Genomic DNA, 24,942 nt, shown 5'->3' with positions numbered 1-24,942 from the left:
TAGTCTAAGTTTTTTAATTTTGTTTTAGCCTCGACTTTAAATTGGCCATGGAGAAGTGACATATAAAACAAGGAGACATCTTTATGCATGCGCAAAGGCGATTAATCAAGATAGTGCAGAGGTGACAAAGCATGCATGAGGTTTCCTATTGATCTTTATTTTATTTATACAAAGTCACTTTCAAGAAGGTTGAATACTTTGAACTTAGCCTTGTTCCTACTGAACGTGTGCCTATCAGACACATCTGGCACAGTTCTCAAAACAGATTAAGCATGTGCAAGCACCTCTCAAGTTGCTCAAGAAACAAATTAGAATGCAATACGTATTAATGATTTACACCATAATCTCTCTATTCCTTTGCAAAACAATAAAAATGCTCCTTCGTTAATTTATCCCTAAAAGCAAAACAGAAATACAGAAAAAGGAACAATTCAAAAAGATAATCAAGAAAGGTATTAAACAAAAACTATTTTATCCTCAATAGGTAATGAGAAAATACATAGAAACCCCATTAAACTATGACCTGTTTTTGAAAGAGACTCAAACTGTGCAAAGGTCCTAATACACCCCTAAACTAATTTAAAATTAAATTATTGAACCTTTTTTTGGCATCTGACAGTGTATATCACTCTCCTGGAGAGCATGAAAACTAAAACAAAATAAGATTAACTTTTCTTTTGCAATATTATTTGTTAAATATATTTATGACCTTTTATTTTATTGTTTAAATCTTTTTTTTTTCTCTTTTCTTTTTTCTTCTTCTCCTTCGAAGCTTCACCATTGAAGAACGACGAGAATGGTTTCAAGGATTTTTTTTTCTTTCTCTTCCATTTTCTCTTTTCGTTTTCTATTCTTTATTCTTCTCAAAAACATTTCCGTAAAATCTTCTCTTTGAATTGGTTAGATAAATATTTTTTTCTCTACTTTTTTTCCCTCAAAAATCAACCAGATCCTTTCAAAACACCATAGCATTATATTCTTTTCTTTTAAAAAAAATATATTTCTGATTTAAAAATGAAAAAGCTAAAATCCATGGAGAAAAAGCTAAAATCCATGGTGTTTTTGAAATGAATTCCTATAATATATGTGATATAAAATGGAGGGTGGTGATGATAAAGATGACATAGGTGGAAGCAAGAGAAAAAAAAAAGATAAATATAAAAGAAACAAAAATTATTTTTAATGAAACTGACACGTGTCACTTAACGATTTGAATGTGATAATTGGGATTGACTGGAAAAGGGCCAAATACTTTAACTTTAAATTAGTTTTGGGGATAATAGGACCCCGCAAAGTTTAAGTGTCTTTAAAAAAGGGTCATAGTTCAATGGGGGTTTTAACTTTTTATGTATTTTCTCATAGGTAATTAAATATTCTTAATCAAACACCGTAAGTATCTTTGGATGTATAAATATATATGACTATAAAAGTTTAATTTGCCCCTTCGTGTTCACTCTAATCATAGAATAATTAATTCACCTTTGGGTAAATTCTTAAGTTCAAATGATAGGGAATGCCAGCTTATGCATTTATCATGACAATTAGACATCTCACTAGTATCAAGGACAAATGGCAAACTTGTAGTTTGGCCACTGTGACTAACAAAACATTAATACATGCATAATATCCATGTATGGACATTCTATCTATGTACATATTTTAATCATGGCTGAACCCATCGGGAGACGACAGTTGCAACTATTGGTGTCAACTTTATCCCAATGGGTTCAGCCTTTAGTCATTTAGTTCATCCACTTTGGTGACTAACAAACTATTTATAAGCATAATCACATACAAAGAATACACCAAGTAATTTAATTTTCGAAATTCCTTTCTTTCTTCCACAGATATATTGCACTTCAGCAGCATATTTACAGAATTCTTCTTGCACACCAAATTAACAACAAAAGTCAGTTTAGCCCCTAAGATAAGAGACTACATTATGTGAAATCACTGTTTTTTCCTTCACGCAATTTACTGAAGCTGAGTGAAGCACCCAGCACCCTATCTCGGCTAGGGTTACTACTAAAATTTAATATCATGAGTTTGAATTCAAAGATATTTTTGTTTTCCAAATTAAATAATTAAACACAAGGCAGCCCGGTGCAAAAACATCCTGCGTAAGCAGGGTCCAGGGAAAGGCCACAACCCTTGATGCAGATAGCCTGTCCTAATTCAAGCATTAGTGGTTGCTTTCATGGCTCGAACCCGTGACCTATAGGTTACATGAAGACAACTTCACCTTTGCTCCAAGGCTTTCCAATTAAATAATTATTTCAAAATATTTCACAAAGGGCAAGGGAAAGGAGACGTCCTCCTTGCTCTAAGTCAGATGAAGAGATACCATGTCATATTTCAACTTCTAAGAAGAGATACAAGGAAGACATTGGTATATTGATGGCGCTCAACTTTAACTTCTGAAGGGAAGAGGATAAGGGCAAAAGAGAGTGTGGAGCCTGGAGAGGTGAATAGGAATTGACAAGGCAGAAAGGAAAAGATAAGAAATGAAACACGACAACCCTAAAAAGTTACGTGCTCCAATTTCTTTTTGCGTCATGTTTTTCTAATTGGTATTTTCCATATTTTCCTTTGGGTTAATTCAAGAAAAAGTGTTTTATGGTTTTGCAAGGAAATAAAGAGACTAGGGCGTAAATCATTAAAAATAATAGGATAGGGTGCAAAGCACAAAATAGGAGTGTAAAATGCAAGTAACTCTATAGAATTAGATTTTATTTTATTCATTCCCCCGAAACCACCAGAATCCTAGTGAGAGAAGGTCAGCTAAATTGTTATGGAGTTTCTGAAACCAGTAGAACTTGAAGGAGATGCTGATGAAAGACGGTGTGAAATGCCACCACATCTTGTTTTAAACTAATAGATGGAAATAAGGTAAGGGTGGCAGAAGATGTGGTGGCAAGGAAGAAGAAATTTGGAAGGAGCCAAAAAATTTAGCTATTTTAAAGGCTTTTAATGCGCTAAAAAGGAGAGGGAAAGTACGCACTTCGCCACAAAAGCACATTGTGTATACCAGACACAGTTTGGCTCAAGTTCAAGTGTTTAATAGGTACAACCCTTAGTTTAGGTGTATAAATGAAAAATCTAGACAAGTTTAAGGAGCCACATATGTATTCAGTTTTTTCAGAAACTTCCATACGAGTTAAATTGAATGATAACACCACTAACTATTCATCTTCATTGGCTGGTAAACCCAATTATTACAGGGTTGAGTGGGTGGGGATTGTTTGAAGAAAAGTCGAATAAATGAAAGCTGGAAATGAGCAGTCACTCCTCTACTTGGGACACGCCTGAATATGACTAAACTTTTAGGAATGCCCAACACCAATTAGTATGAGAAATTTGGGTTTCTTTTTATGTACTAATTTTTTTATTAATCTGTCATAATGTTGAATGATTCTGAATCCACTATAAATGTTTTTGGAACTGTTATCTCCCATCAATCATGCTCCCCTGAATTTTTAAAAGCTCATGGATCTTGTGTGTTGTGTCCATGTTTTGTTCAATTTGGTAGTAGTTTCATATCTCAATTACTTGGATTCAATTAAGAACGGAAATAGATCATAGAGACCACCATCCACCCATGCTAACTTGGAATACCTGAACAAAGAAAAAAAATTGAAACCCCAAAAGATCTACAATTCAGACATTAATTACCAAACTACAACTACCCACATAGACCTGCTAACACCAATAGTTCATTAATACGTAATTAACATTTCTCTGAAAAACTCAGTAGATAATCTATATTCTCAATAAAGCAACCCAATATCTGACCTTGAAAGCTTGCTGAAGAACACGAAGTGTCTCACGAGTGCGCTTTCTCTTCAAGGCTACCTCATCAGGTTCCTGCAACATCTCTTCAAGGAGGTTGTCTCTGTGACATGTTGTAAGCAAACTGATAAGAACCACAACTAAACCATATACTACATACCATAACATTTTTGAGATAGCTAAGCAGTTGAGCAAGAAAATATTGTACTATCAGCATAGAGAATCACAGCATCCAAAAAGTGTGTCCACCAAATCACTTCCTGAGTGAGGACTATTTTATTCAGCAAGGAACCCTAGCGAAAGATCAATAAGCAGATGTCTGTAATAACTTTGGGCTTCAAATAAACTTGGATTTCTTGCTCTCATACAATACCTGTAAAGTTTCTTGATAAATACATTGTGGAGTTCTCGTTTTGTGTGGTTGACCTGAACAAAAAAAGAGAAGACACTTTTTATCAAACAAGAAGGTTGAACTTGAATAATACATACATAAATTTGTATATCTATATATACATTGCCACTGATGCAACTACATCATATAAATAAAACAAGAGAACACTTCCTTGCACAGTAACCTCTGAACTTTTGGCAGAAAAACCAAGAAATCCTTCAAACTTAAAGAAGACTATTTACTCTTTCCTATTTGTTTCCCAGTTTATATAGACTATCACACATATATACAACATAGCCTACAGCAACGTCTTAACGGTACTTAAAATTCCACCTGAAAGAGACGGATCTCCTGCCTAAGGAGATAGGAGGATCTAGAAATGGATACACAAGATTATGGGAAGAGTTGCACTATCAAATCAGAAAAAGTAACACATCCTAGCACCCAAGGGTAAGGGTGTGGCCTCCTGGTCAATGAAGTTGGTGCAAACCTTTGGAGACTCGGGTTCAAATCCTGGTAAAGACAACAAAAAACACTGGGGGATTTCTTCCCATCTGACTAAGCCTAGGTGAACAAACTTACTTGGTACTTGTTTTGGTGGGAGGAAGCTGGTACACGGTGGAATAATTGAGGAGCCACAAACTGGCGTGAACACTATCATTGTTTTTTAAAAATAAAACAGATCGTAGTACAGAGTAGTAGAGTACTCATCTAAAATTACTGAAGATTTGCAAGAAATGGAACCAGAATATCTTCCCTATCAAAAGCACAAGTCCAGTGAAAGCCTACTCAAGTAGATGCCAAAACATCAATGCAAGAGATCGTTAAGACGCAAGATCATGATGTCATTATTACCAGAAAGTGCATGATTGCTTTAGGTACTGAGTCCTCGATGTTTTTCCGGACAATGTCATAATATGACCTTAATAACAGTTTTGTAACAGCAATTTCAATAGTCTCCTGATCCGAATGAGTTTCTGACGGCCTCAGCACACTTGGGGGCTTCAAAAAGGTGAGAAGCGCAAGTAAGATGATCATCAAATTGAATACCTAGTAATCGTAGACTACAGGGGGCCTTCAAATACATACCTCTCTCAAGTGGATGAAAGCATGATTCATGCTCTGGATAGGTTCACTGAATGGCTTGCTAATGGGATTGTCTTTGACAGATATACGACTGTCTGATCCACCAAATATTGATGATATCCCCCAGCTTGAACTAACATTTGATCCTGATTGTGAAGAACAAATATTAGGACATTGCCAATAAAAACATGCAACATTGGATCTGAAACTAGGAGTCGAGGAAAAGGAAATGGATACTAAAAAGCAGAAAAAAAAATCATATGGTGTAGCATTCGAACTAAAGTGTACCAAACATAACTTGCATACTTGCAATACAAGTAAAGATCACATGGCATAGCATCATGTGTTACCAGAAGGAGCTATACCAGATGTTGTCGTTTTCTCTTCTGCAGCAGGCCGAGCAACCTGCTTTTCCAGACAAGGTAGCACAATAATCAGGCCAATCTTAATGCTTTCAATTCATCTTCAGGAAAATAAATAAAACACCAAACTAATCACCCAGCAGAATGACAAGGAAGAGAAGTCATACCTGATCAGGAACAATTCCATTAGCATGTCTAGCAAGAATAGCACGTGACTTCAGACTTCTTTCAGATGCTGGCGCTTTCTCTAAATCCACTCCATCCTGATCAGTGAGATAAAAGCAGTAACTTGTGACTAGTTAAGTGAGATCAGAGAAAAAGATCCACTGAAGTCTGTGAAACAACATATCAAGTACTTACTTTCTGCCTCGGAACAGGTGCAGTAATCCTGTTGGACTTGACCTGCTGCATTGCCATCTCCACAGCTTTACTCCCCCCAACAAAATTCGGATGTGAAGTGTTTATGTAATCCATCTAGAACAAAATATTATTAAGTTGAAGAAATTTCAACTTTCTATAACAACGGATGCAGTGATGATTAAGTAATCCACTGATGCACTTACAAATGTTAACAGCTATTACTGTTTATTGTCAATTACATTAGCTTATTATTTGAGTTATACAGTCTTTGATACTAAAACTCTGGTTTCTCCTAAGTTGTTGACAGTATAGCAATTGTGAAATAGATTATGATCTATAAGAAAAGACGATTCAAGAATAGCAAGGATCTCAAAAGTAGGTTGGGCTATATTAAGCAAATTCACTTCATAGTACACAGAAATAAAGAAGAGTATATATGCGCACACACACACAATTTACACACAAGTTCATGTATGTACAAAGAAGTATACAATAGGACAGCCAAAGGTTCAACATACCTCCATCTCAATAATGTGTCCAATCATAGTCTCTGAAGGTTCCAGGCCTTCCCGCAAAAAGTAACCTATAACCTCATCCATCCGTTTTCTCAAAATAGGAAATCGTTGCAATTCATTAACCATGCACCGATGGCTCATCTGTGAATAAATAATACAAGTTGAACAGTAAATACAAACACGTAACACTCAAAAAACAAAGACATTTCTCAACAAAAGGACATACTTTTATAAGCTCGTCGTAAATAAATCGTGCACACTGAAGACTTGGATCTAACAGACGAGCTATCTGTCTTCGGATAAGAACTTCAAATGGAACCTACATATATAAAGTGCAAGGCCAACCAAATAGAATAGATTTTATATGAAGCTACTGGAGAAAGCACTCAGCCACTGGCACAAAATAAAAGCATTTCCAAAAGAAAGGGTTAACATCAAGAACCTACTTCTGGCACAAATAAAGCAGATTTAGGACCAGTTGCATTTTGAATGGCAGTTCGGATGTCGTCATCAGTTAAATTTTCACAAGGATCTACCTCCTGCAAAAGATGGACAAGTTTGATGATATTTGCTGAATTTCGGAATACTATTTGAATAACATTAACTAAGACACCATACTGATGCGAAGAAGCTAAGTTTCTTTTCAGTTTTCTTATTCATCACGTTGGACTATATCCCAGAATTTGAGAGTCCAACGTTCAGCTGTAGGGGACATGGTTATAGTCGAAAAAGAGCGCTAAAGCAAGTAGGTTAAAATGGGAGGCAGTTTCTTCCTGCTTCAACATTTGTGGATACAAGACACATTGTGGACAAATGATTTTCTAGATAGCATATGGTACCATGCACTTGAGCAACAATTTATCATTAATGTTATTATTTATTATAGCAAAAAAGACAAGCAGAACCTACCAGGAGCAGCATACTATGATCAATCAGAACTGGCTATCCCGAGAACACATGCATATACATTGACAAATACTACTAAATATCACTTGGATGAATACTCAGGTTTAGAGAAAAAATTTCTCCAAGTTAGAAAAAATATAGATTGGCATTCTCAAGTTGATAAGAAAGATGTGCACCTCCAAACTCTTCACAAATATGCTCTGGAAGATGTAATGAATTCTTGCTCCACCAGACAGCTCAGACGTTGACATTTCTTCATTTTTTCCTTCAATCATTGAAGAGAACGCTGTTCTCGAACCCCAAAAGAGAGAGAGATGAGAATCTATACTTCAATGAGATTCAACAAATTTGAGACAACATTACCTTCACTGTACTTGGAAAGAATGTTCAGTAGAAGTGCTCCCATACCAGCCTAGATTGGGAGGAAAATAATGTCAACACACGATAAGGGTAAGCTAAGGTGAATAAGTAACAGAAAATCTACCATGAAAAAAATCCGATATCAACCGCCTGTTGTAATATCGCAACAAATTAGCAATAGTTCAGGTCTATGCATGGTAAAGATGAGCAATATGGCAGAACAAACCTTGGACTCTGTGATCTCCCCATAGCTGGCATGCTCCTTTGCAACAGATACCAATGCAGCACTAATGCGTGATTTCAATCCTGGAAGAACTGTCTTGATGTGTTGCACTAGAATCTGCGTAAAAAAAAGAAGTTGCAAACATGAAGTTGCATTGTAGAATATTGTCATCTACTTATTTTACTAAGTAATAATTTCATTTATGGAAGGGCAAAGAAAATCGCCCATATACAAGAAGTAATGAAAATGTAGCAAACCTACATAATGTAATGGTTTTCTACCAACGACACCCAATCTTCTATAGAAGATGGAATATCATGGGTGCACCAAAAGGAAGTAAGGGACAAAAGGCTCTCCTCAGTTTAACAGTACTCATCTACACCCTCAAAACTTCTCATATTTCTTCCCCTCCACACAACCCACATAAGTGCAAACAGCGCCACACATTCCACTACATGAGTCTTTTCCTTCTTTTACCAATATTCCTGCTGAATAATACTTCTTCCACAGGACCCGACATCATCCAAGTAACTCCAACCAACAAAGGATTCCTACCACAACCTCCGGGCCACTAGACAATGCATGAGATGATGATCAACATCTTCACCCAAACTCTTACACATAAGCAATAGATGACTAAGTGATTTTTCCTCCGCATCAAGTTTTCAGTCGTCAATAGCGCCCCTCTAGCTGCTCGCCAAGTGGGAAAAAAATACCTTCCTAGGAACTTTAGGGATCCAAATCAAGATATGTCGGAACGCATCCTCCTCCCTATATAAAAGGCTTAACGTAAAAAAACTTAACATAGAACATCACTATAACTCACATCCACCTCCAAACATCGCAACTTTCCTGTGATGTACTGTTTGTGGAGCCATTCAATCAAACTTTGGAACTATGTCATCTCTGGGGGCATGCAAATTTCTCTTAAAACACAAATCCCAAAACACCTCTCCCTCTAGTTTTTTAGGCACTTGTATAACTGTCATCTCCCTTTGGCAAGATATCCTGTACAAGTTTTGCAAAGGAGAATATTTAAAGAACCCACACCATTTGTGCACCCAAAAACTTACACTCCTTCCATCCCCAAACCTTAAGGTCAACGAAGACACAAAACTCTTCCCACCCTTCAAAAATATTGCTCCCTAAACAACCTTATGGCATAAAAATATTTTTAACCACAATCACCTCCCTTAAAAAATAATATTCTTTGGTCACAAATCTCCACAACTATTTTCCTAACCTAAGATTTTGACTCCCAACCCTCCCCCCAATACTTGGGACTTCTTATAATCTCCCACCTCATCAAGTGAAGCTTCCTTGCCTTAACAATCGATCCCCATAAAATGTTCTTTGAAGCTTTTTTAAATTTTCCTACGACACTAACCAGAGCATGGTACAATGACAAAATATGTGTGGGACTCGATATGGCACTCTTATAAGTACTACTTTTTCACATTTAGACAAATACCTTCTCCATCACCCTGCGGGTCTCTTCTCAATCCTTTGTATTACCGGATCCAAATATGCTTGAAGCACCTAGCAAAAACCCAAGATAGATACTGGGAGGACTATGCGAAATTATTTTTGCTGGGAAAAACAATTGAAAGCAAGAAACATTTTACTTTTTGGAACAAACAAGGGGTAGTGCAACCAAAGGTAGTAGCAAGAAAACATGAGGAATAATACAACTTGGGATAAGTCAAAAATCCATCTCAATACTCTAAAGCTCTCTTTTGCTCATATATACTTAAGGTATAAGAGGAAATACCATTGTGTATTCATTTTGCCTATGGGAAGCCTAATGCCTACTGTACATGCAACTTGTAAAGATAGCACCATCTAGGCGTGATTTTATAAAAGATAATTGATTTGTCAAAAAAGAGTCATTTATTTAACAAAATATTTAACCATCACAATGCAGATATGTTTTAATGAATTAAAAATATTTAATTAATGAAGAGCATAAATACCCGTATAAAAGAAGCATACCAAAAGGTAGAGCATCCTCACAAAAAGTTATGATTCTTCACTAAAGATGCCCAATCCTCTATGCTCAAAGGTATCTCATGGGTGCACCAAAAACAATGAGAGAAAAAAAGTTACTTCCTAGATGTACAAAGTCTTTCTTTATTTCTCCAAAAACCCTCCTATTTCTCTCTCCAAATGGTCCACATAACTGTTAGTGGAGCGAGATCCCATGGCCTAAGAAGTCTTTTTTGCTTTATGAAAGTCCAAGTAAACATTGCCTCTTTAATTGTGCTTGACACCATCCATTGAAGGCCAAACCATCCTTAAACTTCCCACCACAAGGAGGATGCATATTGACAATGTAATAGAAGGTTATCTGCATCTTCTCCGGGTCTATTGCATATGAAGCACCAACTACCACATGTAATTATCCTCTTCTTCAAATTCTCAATTGTTTGAATCATACCCCTCACAACTACCAAGTAAAGAAACACATCTTTCTTGGTACCCTAGGAATCCATATCAAGAGATGAGGGAAGTCTTCCTTTGTTCTACTCAATAGCTTTGCATAATAGGATCTAACAGGAAAACATCATTATTAACCTCTGCCCATGTCCAAAAATAAAGGCTAAACTATGAAATATTTTGTTTGTGGAGCAACTCCATCAAACTCGAGAAATATGTGATTTCCTAGTCTTGCAAGTATCCCTCTGTTAGTTTAGTTGCAATGGCCGTAGACGCAGGAAGCAGTTCCTCTATGGCAAATTGGAACCCTAATATCCCAATGAACTTTTCCAAACTTGAAGCCTCTGTATGCATTTGATTAACATTTTCTTTTGACATGAAATTGTGTACATGCTAGGAAAAGTTATATTCAAAATGTTACTTTCACACTATATAGGTCCCAAAAGCCTACCCTACTCTATCACCCACCTCAAATGATACATTTCCATTAAACTCTTCCCACTCCTTTAAAACATTCCTTCATAACCCATACCCATAGTGAAGTGAAATATTTTGGGTCCTCTATACCCATCCCAAAACCTTGTATTTCTCTACAATTACCTCTCCAAAAGGCATTCTCCTCAACTCCAAATCTCCATGAACCCTCTCCAAATAGTGTCTTATTAAAGACCCTTTGATCTCTAATTCCAAGTCCACTACTAGCATGTTTGGTCAAGCTTCTAAAATGAACTTATTTTGAAAAGTGCTTTTAAAAACAAAACCTTTTGGTAAGAAGTAGTTTGTGTTTGGCCAATAAATTTAAAAAACACTTTTGAACAACAATTAGTGTTTGGGCATTTGGCCAAACTTTTTAAAAGTACTTTTCAATGTATTTTTCTTTAAAATGTTTTTCAAAAAGTGCTTTTAGGCAAAAGCTACTTTTTTAGCTTCTGAAAAACTAGTGTTACTACCCCAGAAACACTCATTTTCTCTTAAAAACTTGGCCAAACACCTCACTTTTTAAAAATAAGCACTTATTAGAGAAAACAAACAGTTTTGGGAAAAATAAGCTTGGCCAAACAAGCTATACAGTGCTTTGGTGTCGTGACAATATCTCAATTTACCAAATGGAACTTGCTTCGAGAGGGGTTAGTGGGATAGTAAACTAATCATATAAGGCAAGACTAGTTGCACACAAAAGAATGTGACCAAATATAGCATCCATAGAATAGAAGCCTAACTCAATGAACGGATGAGGATGAAGCTTTGGAACTCTAAGACTAGCTTAGTGGACTCATTTTGCAAACAAAAAAGTGCTTAATTTTTGGGAGGAAGAGCTCAAACCCAAATATAATTTATTAAAGTTCAACTACTTTAATGAAGTCCTAGATGAAACAGATAGCAAACCAAGTCTCAACAACTAAAAGGCTAAAGGAGGCGCCAAAATAGTCCCAAAGAGTCAACAAAGAGGTTCATCAAAGGAGCAAACTTGGTGTCCAAGTCATGCACATTCAAGTTGTCTTCAATGATTCTCAAAAATCACACAAGAGTGGCATCCAAGATAGTGGGAAGAGCTAGTCATCTTCAAGTCTATTATTACTCACTCTGTCCCAATTTATGTGGTACACTGTCCATTTAGTCCATCCCAAAAAAGTATCACTTTTCTATAATTGAAAATAACTTAACTTCAAAATTTCCCTTATACCCTTAAAGATATGATTTTTTTTGGGAAATAGGTAAGTTTCTATTATATCACAAAACAGTAAATGGGTTATACTGAAACCAAATAAACAGATGTCTCCTTTTCCATTGTTTTCAGTCTATATTGAGTCTAAAAGATCACTTACCGATACATTATCATTGGAGTATAATTGATTGCACCAAAAACATAACAATAAAATGCAGTTTAACTTGACCTTCTGGGCATCATTCTCTATGCTCTCAAAATACTTAATATTGCTTTCTTTCCAAATAGTCCACCATATACTCGCAGGAATAATTCTCCATCTGTTTTTGTCCTTTGCATTCACCCCTGCTGCCTCCCAACTCTTCAAAACCTCTAAGACCTTCCTAGGCATGGTTCACGAGATGCTTTGAGATTCAAAAAAATCCTCCATAGTTGTTGGGTATACTTGCAGTGTCGGAACACATGGTTCACTGTCTCTAATGACTCCCCACACAGGAAACAACTAGAGCATAAGGTTATCCCTCTTTTCATCAAGTTATCTCGAGACAGAACAGCTTCTTTGGCCAATAACCATATGAAGCATGAGATTATGAGGTAATCTATTTCTCCATATTTGTTTCCATGGCCAATTGTGGGTTTGTGGATTTGTCTGATCCATCAACTTGAAGGTTGAGTTAACTTTGAATTCCCCTCTACTAATTCTGTTCCACCACATAACATCTTCCCCTGTTTGTAGCCCATTAAAATCTTCCACAGTGTTGACAAATTCTACCACTTTTGCTATTTCCCAATCATTGAATTTGTCTTTCGTAATTAAAGCTCCAGCCCTGATTTGTCCACAACTCCGCTATAGCATTTTTCTGTCCCAGAACTATATTGTTTATGTTAGGAACAAGTACTTCCAAGTTTCCCTTTTCATACCATTCATCTTTGCAGAAACTTGTCTTGCTTCCATCTACAACTTTGATAATTGCATTACTCCTAACCTCATCCCACATGTCCCTTATTGATCTCCACAAACTCACTCCATAAGGTGTAGTCACTTTAGCCGTCCACATATCTTCACCTTCATATTTTACACTTATTACCCTATTCCATAGCATTTGATTATCATTGGCAAACTTCCACAACCACTTCATTCAGAGTGCTTTACTCTGCACCTTCAAGTTCTTTATCCTCATACCCCTACCTTCTTGCCAGTTATCACTACTTTCCACTTCACTAGATAGCCACAAAAATGGTCCAGGAGTGTTTTAGACCACAAACTTCAATAGTCTTCCTATCTTTCTTAAGCTATGTGTCATGTCAAACGGTGCCACATAAATTGAGACGGAGGGAGTAATAAAACTAAGAGTTTCCATTTTGCACTTATGTGTGGGATTTAATATTCAACCTTCAAGAATCAACTTAAGGTGGCAAGTTAAAAATTTTCCAATCATATATTTTTTTTGAAAATGGTAACGAATTTTCCAATCATCTATTACTTTTAGGTATTCAAGAAAGCGATAAGTATGTACTTACTATTGTCTATTTGTCTTGTTATTTGGGTTTGGAAGGGGGAGGGGGAGCATAATTAATCTCTTTGATTTATTATCTACTAAAGGCGATTAGTTTGGGCTAATTATTGTTGTTCAAAGTAACTTTTAAGATTTAGACTTGGCTTGAAGCTACTAATTAATTCTTGATCCATTCTCGAGTTCAAGAAACTTGTTTTCGAATTTATTCTATCTTTATTTTCAGTGTTTTCAGTTTCTAGTATTAAGTTCTTGATTTTCTTTATTAATTTATTGGGTCCCTAACACAATTCTTACCAAGTAAGCTTGTGTTTAGAGATGAAAGAGTTGTTTTGTTGAATCCGGCTCTCAATTCAGAACATAATAAAGAAGGCCACAATCCCACAGCTCAGGCAACTTACGAAAGAACTCTTTTATGAGAGCTACTCGCCACAGATATTTCAGAGTGGTTCACTCTCATGTCCACTAGCACAAACACGCCATTCCTATACCCAAGAAGTTTGCTTGTATTTCTAGAACCACGGGGAAAGAGTATCTCTAGTGCTTTAAATTAAAGATGTTTCAGAACACAATTTTTTCCCAGTTCAAATGTCCAATTCCAATTTTAACAATGAAATGAAGTAGAAGATCGAAATCCATAAGCTTTTCAATTTAAGATATATACGACAAACTTGCTTACGTTTCCGACATTTCAAAAAAATTGAATGTTATAAAGGACTTTTCGTGTATATGACAAACCCATAACCAGTTTATTGCATATAGAAACTACACTGATTCTTGGACTAATCACCAATTACCTGGTTCAACTTTTTTGCCAATTGAGGAACACCACAACGATCAGCAAGTTCACTATATACCTACACAAGAGAAGAGATCAAACATGAGATACTTAAATCATAGAGACTGAAATTAACTAATAACAAAAGATGGTACCAACATACAGGACGACTTCGGAAGAACTTTTCCTCAGCTATAAGTGCATCCTTAATACTCCGGTTCATCCTAATATCCTGTATAAATGATTCAGTCAAACAATTTAGACAATTATAGGCCCAGAAACCACTAATGTGTGTATTTGATGTGTGCTTATGTCCTGTAACCACCCGACTCAAGTACATATATAGACACTAGTATCTAATCACATGTATTCCATGTCAATGAGTATAAACATTTTAAAATGATACAAGCAATATTAGAATATGTCCGATGAGTTCCACCAAATTTGAAAGGAAAGATGCAAGTTTAAATTGATGAATAGTAAGAATGTGACTGTGTACTTATAGCAATTTCCCCTAGGCACATACTTTTCGTATTTAAACACACCATGAGTCTGAGAAAAGTAATTTATTGATGTTCCATTCCACTATGGCACTGCCACCTTCCTCGATTAAATAGCATACTTTCGTGTTTGGGTTCTTCACATGTATTTCTCCCTATAATCTCCATACACTTAATATCACACGCATTTGTCTTATTCACAAAAAGCTTAAGATATCAAAGGATAGCCAATAGCATCAAGGAATGCAAGTAAAAGAGCAAGGGTTAAAAGTTTTTTTAGCTAATTACATCTTGGTCTACCAGGAGCATATAGAGACTTGAGAGCCTGCACACATTTCATTCTTAAACCATCAATTTATTCGTAGAGTTCATAATATTTTAAACTAAATTAATTATCAAAGACAAACTGGAAAAAGAAAATCAAAGTACTATAAGAATATTACATTTTTGGATTTCAAAACATTTATCAAAATGTTAAGATTTACCATTTCTAAAAATCCAGCGGAAAAGCAAAGGCAAAGTAGCTCAAAAGCACAATTCAAGAATCGCAACAATTTATACTTCATTATGCCACAAGACACAAGTGTTCAAGTAGGTTATTCAATCTGATTGTACTGCATAGTTATGGTTGTGTTCCCACAGGCGAAGATATATGTTTTGGTCTCTTTGATCTACTTGCACAAATCTCACACCCCAAACATGGTGTTAGCAGGTAGAGTTGTTGGTGATAAATTCATAAATTTATATATCACTCCCACTTTTGTATCTTCAGTGCTAAATAACAATTAACTTATTGATGTTGCAGGATTCCAGAAGTCACCAAATTGAGTAGCTGCCAATTCATTATTTCTTTTTTTTTTTGAGATAAGGGTAACTTTGTATTCACAAAAAATTCATCATCCAAGGGATGATGAATTGGAAACTTACATCCCACAGGGTGGTGGGCACACCCTCAAAAAGCCATATGGAATTACAAGTTTCCTTTAAAATCGACCATCTCTATGCTTTCCCCTACCAACTCTTGCTTACACCAAAAAAATAAAAGACTTAAACATTTCATTTCTATCTTCTGAAAACTATCATTTTGTCCTTCAAAACACCTAGCATTCCTTTCTTTCCATAGAGTCCACCATATACAGGCTGGAATAGTCTTCCACCAATCTTCACTTTTCCCTCTGTTGCCAATTCTTGTCCAGCTATTAAGGAGCTCCATGGTTGTCTTTGGCATCACCCAGCTAACCCCTAGTATACACAAAAACATATTCCACAATTTTGAAGCTGCTTTACAGTGAATGAACAAATGATTATTTACTTCTACTTTCTGCTCACACATAAAGCATCTTGAGCAAAACTGCATCCCCCTTTTTTGTAATGCCTCATGTGTAAGGCAAGCTTTTCTTATGACCAACCAAACAAAACATGCTACTTTTAATGGGCTTCTTGTCTTCCACACTAGCTTCCAAGGCCATTTTTTAGTCACTGACTGATTGACATTTATCCTCCAGTAGCATGATTTGACTGTGAACATTCCTTTGCTATGTAACTTCCAAATTGGTTTATCCTTTCTTTGAGATATGGCTGGAGGGGTGTTTAGCACCTCTAGTAGCTTGGCCACATCCTCAATTTCCCAGTCATTCAAAGCCCTCCTGAACACTAAGTTCCACCCTTGTTGGCTCCATACTTGAGCAACAGTAGCAGATCTTTGTAAGCTCAAGGTGTAGAGGTTTGGGAATAAGTTCCTCAGGCTATCATCCCCTTTCCAGATTTCATTCCAGAAATCTGTTTTCAGACCATTGCCCACACTAATATAAATATTGTTATTGAACTGTGGCCACAACCTTCTGATGGTCTTCCACACACAGCATCCAAACGACCCCATCACCTCCTCAGTGGTCCATTGGCTAAACAAGCCATATTTCCCTGCTATGAATCTTCTCCATAGGGCTCCATCTTCAGTACAGAATCTCCATAGCCATTTTTGTAGCAAGCAATTATTCTGGATGCTAAGATTTCTCATGCCAAGGCCACCTTGTTTTCTGCTCAAAGTGAGTGTCTCCCATTTCACCAGGTTGTAGCCTTTCTTCTCTTTGTTCCCTTGCCAAATGAAGGATCTCCTCATTCTGTTGATTTTCTTCACAATGCTCTTGGGTATTGGAAATAGACTCAACATGTAGGTAGGTAACCCATCTAAAACTGACTTGATGAGAGTCAACCTACCCCCCAGTGATAGGTACTGGCTTTTCCATCTTGAGAGTCTTTTCTCACATCTCTCCATCACCTCATTCCATACCTCCAACTCCTTATTTTTGGCCCCCAAAGGCAACCCCAGGTACTTCGTGGGCAGAGAAGCTATCTGACATACCAAATTCTCAGCTAGACTTTGTATATTGTCTACCTGATTAATTGGGAAGAGGAAACTTTTCGACTAGTTAACATGAAGCCCTGAAATGCCCTCAAATATTGTAAGGATTGCTCTCAAGTGTCTGATTTGTGCCACTTCTGCTTCACAAAAAACCAGGGCATCATCTGCATAGAAAAGATGTGTAATTTCCAGATCATCACCTCTCCCTATTTGAGCATTGAACCCTTTTATCCAACCATTTACCTTTGCTGTTCTGAACATGTGGTTCAGACCCTCCATAGTTAATAGGAACAAAAAAGGTGACATAGGGTCTCCCTGTCTAAGACCTCTATGCGATTGAAAAAATCCTTCAGGCTTACCATTTATAATGAGTGAGAATCTTACATTTGAGATGCAATACTGTATCCAGCCAATCCATTTCTCTCCAAAACCCATGTCTTTCAGAATTTTTAGCAAAAAATTCCAATTAACATGATCATAAGCCTTTTCAATATCTAGCTTGCATAGGATGCCTGGTTTCTTCTGTTTTACCCTAGAGTCAACCATTTCATTAGCCAGCAGAGCAGCATCCATGATTTGCCTTCCTTTCAAGAATGCCATTTGATTTCCATCAACCAGCTTCCCTATAACTATTTTCAATCTTTCGGTGATTAGCTTAGAAATGATCTTGTACACCACTCCAATTAAGCTGATCGGTTTGAAATCCTTTAATTCCATTGCCTCAGGTTTCTTTGGGATCAAAGCTATGAAAGTAGCATTAAAGGATTTCTCAAAGAAGCTCCTCATGTGGAAATTGTGGATAGTATGCATGAGATCTTCCTTAAGAATATCCCAACACTCCTTGAAGAAAGATATGGTGTAACCATCAGGACCTGGAGCTTTGTCACCATCACACTACTTAATGGTCTGTAGTACTTTTTCTTCTGTGAAAGGCCTTTGCAACCACTATTTTTTTCAGCTAAGACTGTTGGGCATCCTCTAAATTCAAAGGAAGGTCTCCATGGTTCAGGTTCTGTGTAGAGCTTGGAGTAAAATTCAATCATGGCTTCCTTAATTTCTTTAGGATCCTGGGTTTCCTCACCTCTCACCAATAGTTTGTCAATTGTGTTATATCTCCTGCGGGCTGTAGCTACTCTTTGAAAAAATTTAGTATTATTGTCTCCTTGTTTCAACCACAAAGCTCTGGATTTCTGCCTCCAGCTGGCTTCTTCTTGCTTTGCTAATACTTCCAGCTCCACAAGTATTGTTGCTCTTATCAACACTTCATCTTCAAACAGTTCTCTTTCTTCTTGGATTTTGTCCAACTCAGACAATTCTTCTAGTAGGCTATTTTTCCTTCTGGTTCTTTCATTGAAGGTTTGTTTGCTCCATTCTTTCAACTTTTGTTTCAGCATCTTTAGCTTGTTGTTAAGTCTGTAGTCAGGGCACCCTTCTACAACAAAGCCACTCCACCACCCCTGCACCATCTCCTTGAAACCATCCACTTTGAGCCACCAGTTTTCAAATTTAAAATAGGATTGCCTATGTTCCCAGTTCCCACATTCTAATAGTACTGGGCTGTGATCAGAGACTGTTCTAGGCAGGATGCTCTGTTTGATATTTTTGAAACACTCCTCCCACTCCATGGAGTATAGGAATCTGTCAAGTCTTGCACCACTTTGGTGATAGGATCCTCTGAACCAAGTGTATTTCCCCCCAAATAGTTCTGGATCATGTAATTCCAAGTCTTCAATCCACTTGGAGAAATCAGTCATGATATTGGTGACTCTAGTGCACCCTCTTCTTTCTTCCATGTGTCTGACTGTGTTAAAGTCCCCGCTGGTGACCCAGGGGCCTTCACTCAGTTCCTTCATTGCTGCCATTTCCTCCCAACACTCTAACTTCTCACTTCTGCTATGTGGGCCGTATACTCCAGTAAAGAACCATGAGAAAGAGTTTTGTATTGATTCAAACTTGTAAGTAATTGAGTAGTTCCCCTCCTCCACCTTTGTGCCTGCCCATGTTCTACTATCCCACATGATTAGGATTCCCCCCTTGCTTCCATCTGCTTCTATGTAGCCGCATCTCATCCATCTACATGCCCATAACTGTTTAGCAATCTCCTCTATTCCTTTATTTAACTTTGTCTCCTGAAGACAAACCACATCCACTTTCCATTTCTGCAAACATGTCTTAACAATATTCTTGTTGGAGATGTTGTTAAGACCCCTTACGTTCCATGAGAGAAGTTTTATATTCATTTAAATGTTAAACTGAGCACCCTTCCCCTGTTTCTGATCCCATCCACCTCTTTGTTTAGGCTAGATTGAAGGTTCTTAAGTTCATTTTTCCCTATCCCCCTGCTCTTTGGAGTTGTGGTGGTTATTTCTTTCCCTTTGTTGTCTAGCATCGATTTCCTCTCATCAATTCTCATGAGCAATGCTAGTGCTTCCTTCTCAAACCCCTCAAAGGCTACCCCATAGGTGTTGCTCAGTTCCAGTATGTGTGAGTTCACCCAGCTTGGTGCTTCAATCTCAGTTGTTTCTGATTCAGCCAAATTTTGCATGGCCACTGGTTCTGCATATAATATTTGCTGAATCTGCAAGTCTGTCTCCCTTGTTTCTGGTGGAGTCTGATCCATAGATATGTACTCATTCTCAGCTCTTCTGCTCATGTCGTTATTTATGCTGGATTCTATCCTTTCCTTAGCTTGCATGAGAGAATTTTCCTCCGGTGCTACTTGTGATGCCATGTTCTCCGTCACATTTAAATCTGGAGAGAACTCCCAAGCTCTGAAGGCTTCTAAGAACTGTGAAGCTAGTTCTTTTATGTTTTTAAGTCCACTAAGTGAATCCTCATGTGCCTCACGTGACTTTCCCTTTAAAATAAGTGGGGTTAAATTCACTTCAGTAGGGTTATGGCCCAATGATTCTTTTGGGCCCAATATTTCTCTTTCAACAGATTGAATTTGTGCTTTATTAGTTAAAGACAAAAGTTGTTGGACCCCACTAGTGCCAGCAATTGCACATGGCCTAGGGTTTGACTCAACCCTAGCCTTGTCCCCCTGTACTATATCTGTAGCCTCATAGCCTCATCAGACCTTTTACCCATTGGATTATCCCCCAATATCTGTTGGTTAAAGGACCTATTTTGCTTATCTTCTCCGGCCTCCACTTTCACCGGAGTTTCGACCTAGATTTGCATCGTGAAGACCAGTCCACCATTTTCGATCTTTATCTCCCTCGGAATGTTACTGCCGTCACCACGGATCCTGAGTCTTGCCCATTTCAGATGATTGCGAATACTTGTTTCCTCCTCTGTTTCGACCCATCCCCCGCAGTGGTCACCTACTGATTTGAAGACCTTGTGAGTCCATAGGTGGAGTGGGAGCCCCACTATCTTGACCCAGGTTGTGTCAGGCCCATTCTTCTTCTCAATGGTTCCACTTAAGGGATTCCACCATTGTAGCCTTATTGGAGTTTTCAACCAGTGCCAATCCCCCTCCATGACCTGTTCTGCAGTCATTTTTGAATTAAATTCAAACAGAAACATTCCATTCCCCATTTCATAAATATTTAAGTCGTGTGCTTGTTTCCAGAGACTAGAAGCCCACCTTCTGACTTCAGAGAGGACTACAGAGGCATTAAATTCACCCACCAAACTTCTCTTCAAAACTTCATTTTGAGTTATTAAGGAGTCTTTAATGCTGATTACTCCTCCATTTTTAACTGTAAAGTCAACCTTCGAGTCTTTCCCATCTCTGTTTGCCCATTTAAAGCTTCTGACTATCTCTGCATGAGGAATATTGCTATCAGTTAGCCTATATTCCTCAATGACATTTTTCATCCTGTGTGTGCTAATGAATCTTGTCAGCTTCTCTGCTTTATCCACCCATCCAGAGTTGAGAGTCATTTCTGGAATAATGAGAACTGATTTCCTTTTCCCCCTTAAATTTATAAGGCTGATGTATCTTCCAAACTTATTGTAGTTCCGCGCACAAAAGATCTCCGACAAAGCTTCTGTCTTCTTCCATCTACGAACTATGTTTCCTTGCGTCTTAGATGCTTCTCTGAGAATTTGGACTATCCATTCCATGGATCTCTTGCTGAAGGAAGTCCTTGTAATGGTTTTTCTGTTTCTTTCAGTCCACTCGTACCAAATCCCTGTCATCCCTGAGATCTTTTCGATGTCAAAGGATTTGAAACCCACTGCGAAGTATATGATATTCTCCATCGACTAAAGCTTGGAAAGAAAGGAAGAAGGGACTGGTAGGTTTCTGACCACCGGAGGGGGGGAAAAAGAGTCTGGTTGGGGGTTAAAAGACCTCGGGATTGGTGCCTGGGAGCATAATGCAAGCTTCAATAATCTAAATATATTTTCGAAAGAATTTTGTTGATATTTCTTATCTCTTGTTCAAAGGGATAGATAAATAGTATTACCTTTCCATGTTCTTCATATTAATTAGAATAATAACTAAAAGTTATTAATTTATTATTATATTTTTAGTAAAAAAAGAATTGTTAATTAGTATGTGAATTCTTGAAGTAACATAAATTCAAAGGATAAAAAGGACATTGAGCTTTATATGGACACTTTGGCCAATCAACTTCTCATTTTAATCTTCCCACGTTTAGAATAGTATTGTAATAGATATAGATACAAACATGCATGTACATGACGGATTGTGAATACACACACATGTATATTAGTTTCTCGACACGTGTGTTCCCAATCAATTTATACAAACGTTAAAATCACATAAACTTTAATAGGTGTGAGATATAACTGTAGCATCCAAGCTATTTTTTGCGCACCTCGACTAATTCGACAGGTACTTGCTACCTCCCGCCGGCAAGATACCAGGTAACTCTGTCCACCAAGGCTTCAGTGACCTTATTTTGCCTACACATAAGCTGAAATTAAAATGCCTTATATTTCTTCCCTATAGGTACAACAAAGGGCGTGCATAAGTGGGATCAAAGAGTTGGCATGGTTATTACTGCCTCCAAGGGTATGGCCTAGCCGTCAATGAATTCGGTGAAAACCTCAGTCAAGGTTCAACGAGTCACCGAATGCTTGCTCCGCTGGGAAATAGCAAATACCCAAAAGAACAGTTGAGGAGTGCCCAAGCTGGTTCAGACACCACAGTCATCCAAACGAAAAGGTCTATAGTTTTTACCCCTACAAAAGAGCCTTATTGTTAGGCATTTTGTACATCCTTCTAAACTTCATTATCGTTCATTTCATTTGTTGCTTCGTTCTAGCACTTGTGTGTTTAACCATATTCCCCCCCTTCCCCCCCACCCCCTCCCCCGCAAAAAAAAAGGGAACCATATGCAATGTTATAATAAAGAAAAAGCAAATATAATGCTAGAAGCCAAACACCAAGTTACTTCTAGCACTTGTGTGTTTAACCATATTCCCCCCCTTCCCCCCCACCCCCCTCCCCCGCAAAAAAAAAGGGAACCATATGCAATGTTATAATAAAGAAAAAGCAAATATAATGCTAGAAGCCAAACACCAAGTTACTACTACGTGAGAATACGACCTTAATAGTGATGAATCTTCAGACTGAAAGAAAGTATGCAATTAAAAGTATTTGACACATAATTATACTGCCGACGTTACCGAATATTGTCAATCAATATACACAATTAGCTGCATAGGATTTTTTTTTTTAACGGATAGTTGCATAGGGTTTATAATCATATCAAACCAGATCAGTTTCAAAGAAAAAAAATTATAGTATCATGTTGAAGAGATTACTAGGATGAAAGTTTTGAATCACGTGTAAAGCACCATACTTTTAAACCTAGCATCTCTTCGCCTAAAGTTTAAACTACCGTAATGCTGAGGAGACCTAGACAACAGGTCAAGGCACCAAGTAAAGATATCAGTTAAAATATCACAAGAATGAACACAAGCACTATCAAGGAAGAAACCACAGCCCTAAAGAAAAATTGCTAATGAATGAGGACAAATGGGCTAGTTAGAGAACATGGAGCGGAAATGCCACTACAAAGACGGAATAGAAACATGTCAAATGCCTGTAAAATAGAAGTTGTGAAAATAATAGGTACAAAATGAAGAGAAACTCCAAAACATAAACATGAAATCTCCAAGGGAGCTCAAATCAAGAAACTGTTCTAAATGGAAATGATACTATAGTTTATGAAGACAAGTTAACTGGCCCATCTGCAATAAAATCACGCTAACAAGTTTAACTATTTTTCCATAATGTCAAGTTGAATATTACCTCCTGGCTGCGATTCACAACGCCAATATAACCAAGACGAAGGGGTATCACTTTTCCAAGTAAAAAGTTACGAGCATCAGTGCCCCTATCCATGATGTCCAACTGAGGAAAGAAAGAAAATTCGGTCAACGAAAACCAACAATGAATACAAACACATAACACACAAAAGAAAAGAATTTTATTTTCAATCAATCTGACCTTTGTGATTACTCCAATGGTCCGATAACCTGCAAGAAGAAACCCTCAAATAAGAGAACCTCAGAGGCAACTAAAATCACCTAGAGAAATCATATAGTTGGGACATACCATCCGGGTCAGCATTTCCAGCAATCTGAAGAGCATCTGAGTTGGCTAAGTCAGCATTAGCAGGTGTTACAGCTAGTATTAAGCAGCTTGGAAGTTTAATATAAGACATTATCATAGTTCTGATTCGGGCTTCAATATCAGAAGGCTGGTCACCAACAGGGACCTTTGTTATGCCCGGCAAATCCACAAGAGTAATATCAAGAACATTTGGTGAGAAAATCTTCAAACGTATCTGCTTATCTGAAACACCCTTATTCACTCCCGCTTCCCGCTCTGTCTCTGCCTAAAGCCAATCATAAAGTAGTAGTTGGGGATGTGAAGAAATTATTTAACTGTTTTCAGTCTCAGAAAAAAAAATGAAGAAATTACTTAAGTGCATGAGAAAACAAAAACATACATAAAACAAATTGAGATGTCTCGTTTTCAAGTGTCCCACTCATGCAATACTTGCTACTGGATGTTATGTTACCAAAACCCACTATGCAAACAGAAAAACCTAAAATGCAGATATTTCCACAGCAAACTCACATACAGTCCTTCAAAACTGACTTATGTAACCTTATCGCGTTCAACTCAATGGTGTCAGTTATAGTGATCCTGCTACTGTAATAGTATATATAGCAAAACATGGTCAATTGAGTGAAATTTCTGAATTAGATTGTGTTACATGAGCAGATAAAATACCCTCTTTATTCTCTATCTCACGGAGATGCTACCTCCACTCTACAATTAAACGCATTGACCTACTGATTTTTGTAATTAGAGTATATCTTGTCCCCCTCAAGCAGTGTTATGAAAGGCGCTCGCCTTTCGCCTTTCGCCTTTGGCGACAAGGCGAGGTGAGGAGAGGGGTCATCGCCTTTTACGGCGAGGCGAGGCGACTTCAGAAAGGCGTGCCATGGCGACAGAAAGGCGTAAGATGACGTGGTGTGGCGATGCAATAGGCGTCGCCTTTTTATTTTTTTATTTTTTTTAAGGTCTGACTTAATAAATAAAAGCCAAAATTAGGGTTTTTTTTGGGTATTTTTGCAAACTTGACCTTCGCAAGACGCTCCTCCTCTTCTCCTCCTATTTAGCGATTGCTTCTCCTTCGTGGAGACTTCTTCTTCGCGAATCGCAATCGCGACTGCTGCTCCTTCTCAGGTACGAAATC

General features: G+C 37.5%; 2 protein-coding genes across 4 annotated transcripts in view; both read right to left on the bottom strand.

Moving 5' to 3' along the window:
* LOC125840706 (costars family protein) overlaps nucleotides 1-24,942 on the bottom strand; it is a 280,520-nt gene that overhangs the window by 41,651 nt on the left and 213,927 nt on the right. The gene's annotated exons all lie outside the window — the stretch shown is intronic.
* The window catches only part of LOC125840696 (dynamin-related protein 3A-like), a 43,693-nt gene that overhangs the window by 606 nt on the left and 18,145 nt on the right, over nucleotides 1-24,942 (bottom strand). The window contains exons 2-19 of one of the 2 annotated variants that reach the window (XM_049519658.1): nucleotides 23,790-24,072; nucleotides 23,682-23,710; nucleotides 23,484-23,585; nucleotides 14,550-14,618; nucleotides 14,406-14,465; nucleotides 7,996-8,109; nucleotides 7,773-7,821; nucleotides 7,586-7,695; nucleotides 6,950-7,042; nucleotides 6,730-6,822; nucleotides 6,507-6,644; nucleotides 5,989-6,102; nucleotides 5,796-5,891; nucleotides 5,632-5,674; nucleotides 5,270-5,412; nucleotides 5,036-5,182; nucleotides 4,163-4,215; nucleotides 3,793-3,892 (exon numbers count right to left, since the gene is read on the bottom strand). In XM_049519658.1, the coding sequence (XP_049375615.1) occupies nucleotides 3,793-3,892; nucleotides 4,163-4,215; nucleotides 5,036-5,182; nucleotides 5,270-5,412; nucleotides 5,632-5,674; nucleotides 5,796-5,891; nucleotides 5,989-6,102; nucleotides 6,507-6,644; nucleotides 6,730-6,822; nucleotides 6,950-7,042; nucleotides 7,586-7,695; nucleotides 7,773-7,821; nucleotides 7,996-8,109; nucleotides 14,406-14,465; nucleotides 14,550-14,618; nucleotides 23,484-23,585; nucleotides 23,682-23,710; nucleotides 23,790-24,072 (1,836 nt within the window). The remainder of the gene's footprint in view (nucleotides 1-3,792; nucleotides 3,893-4,162; nucleotides 4,216-5,035; nucleotides 5,183-5,269; nucleotides 5,413-5,631; nucleotides 5,675-5,795; nucleotides 5,892-5,988; nucleotides 6,103-6,506; nucleotides 6,645-6,729; nucleotides 6,823-6,949; nucleotides 7,043-7,585; nucleotides 7,696-7,772; nucleotides 7,822-7,995; nucleotides 8,110-14,405; nucleotides 14,466-14,549; nucleotides 14,619-23,483; nucleotides 23,586-23,681; nucleotides 23,711-23,789; nucleotides 24,073-24,942) is intronic. The other variant, XM_049519659.1, reaches the window with a different exon arrangement.

The sequence above is a fragment of the Solanum verrucosum genome, unplaced genomic scaffold (genome assembly GCF_900185275.1).
Source record: "Solanum verrucosum unplaced genomic scaffold, falcon-dt-bn FXZP01000176.1, whole genome shotgun sequence".
In the NCBI taxonomy this organism is placed as follows: domain Eukaryota; kingdom Viridiplantae; phylum Streptophyta; class Magnoliopsida; order Solanales; family Solanaceae; genus Solanum; species Solanum verrucosum.
Note: the sequence above shows the minus strand (reverse complement) of the source record. Positions and strands in the feature narration are given on the sequence as shown.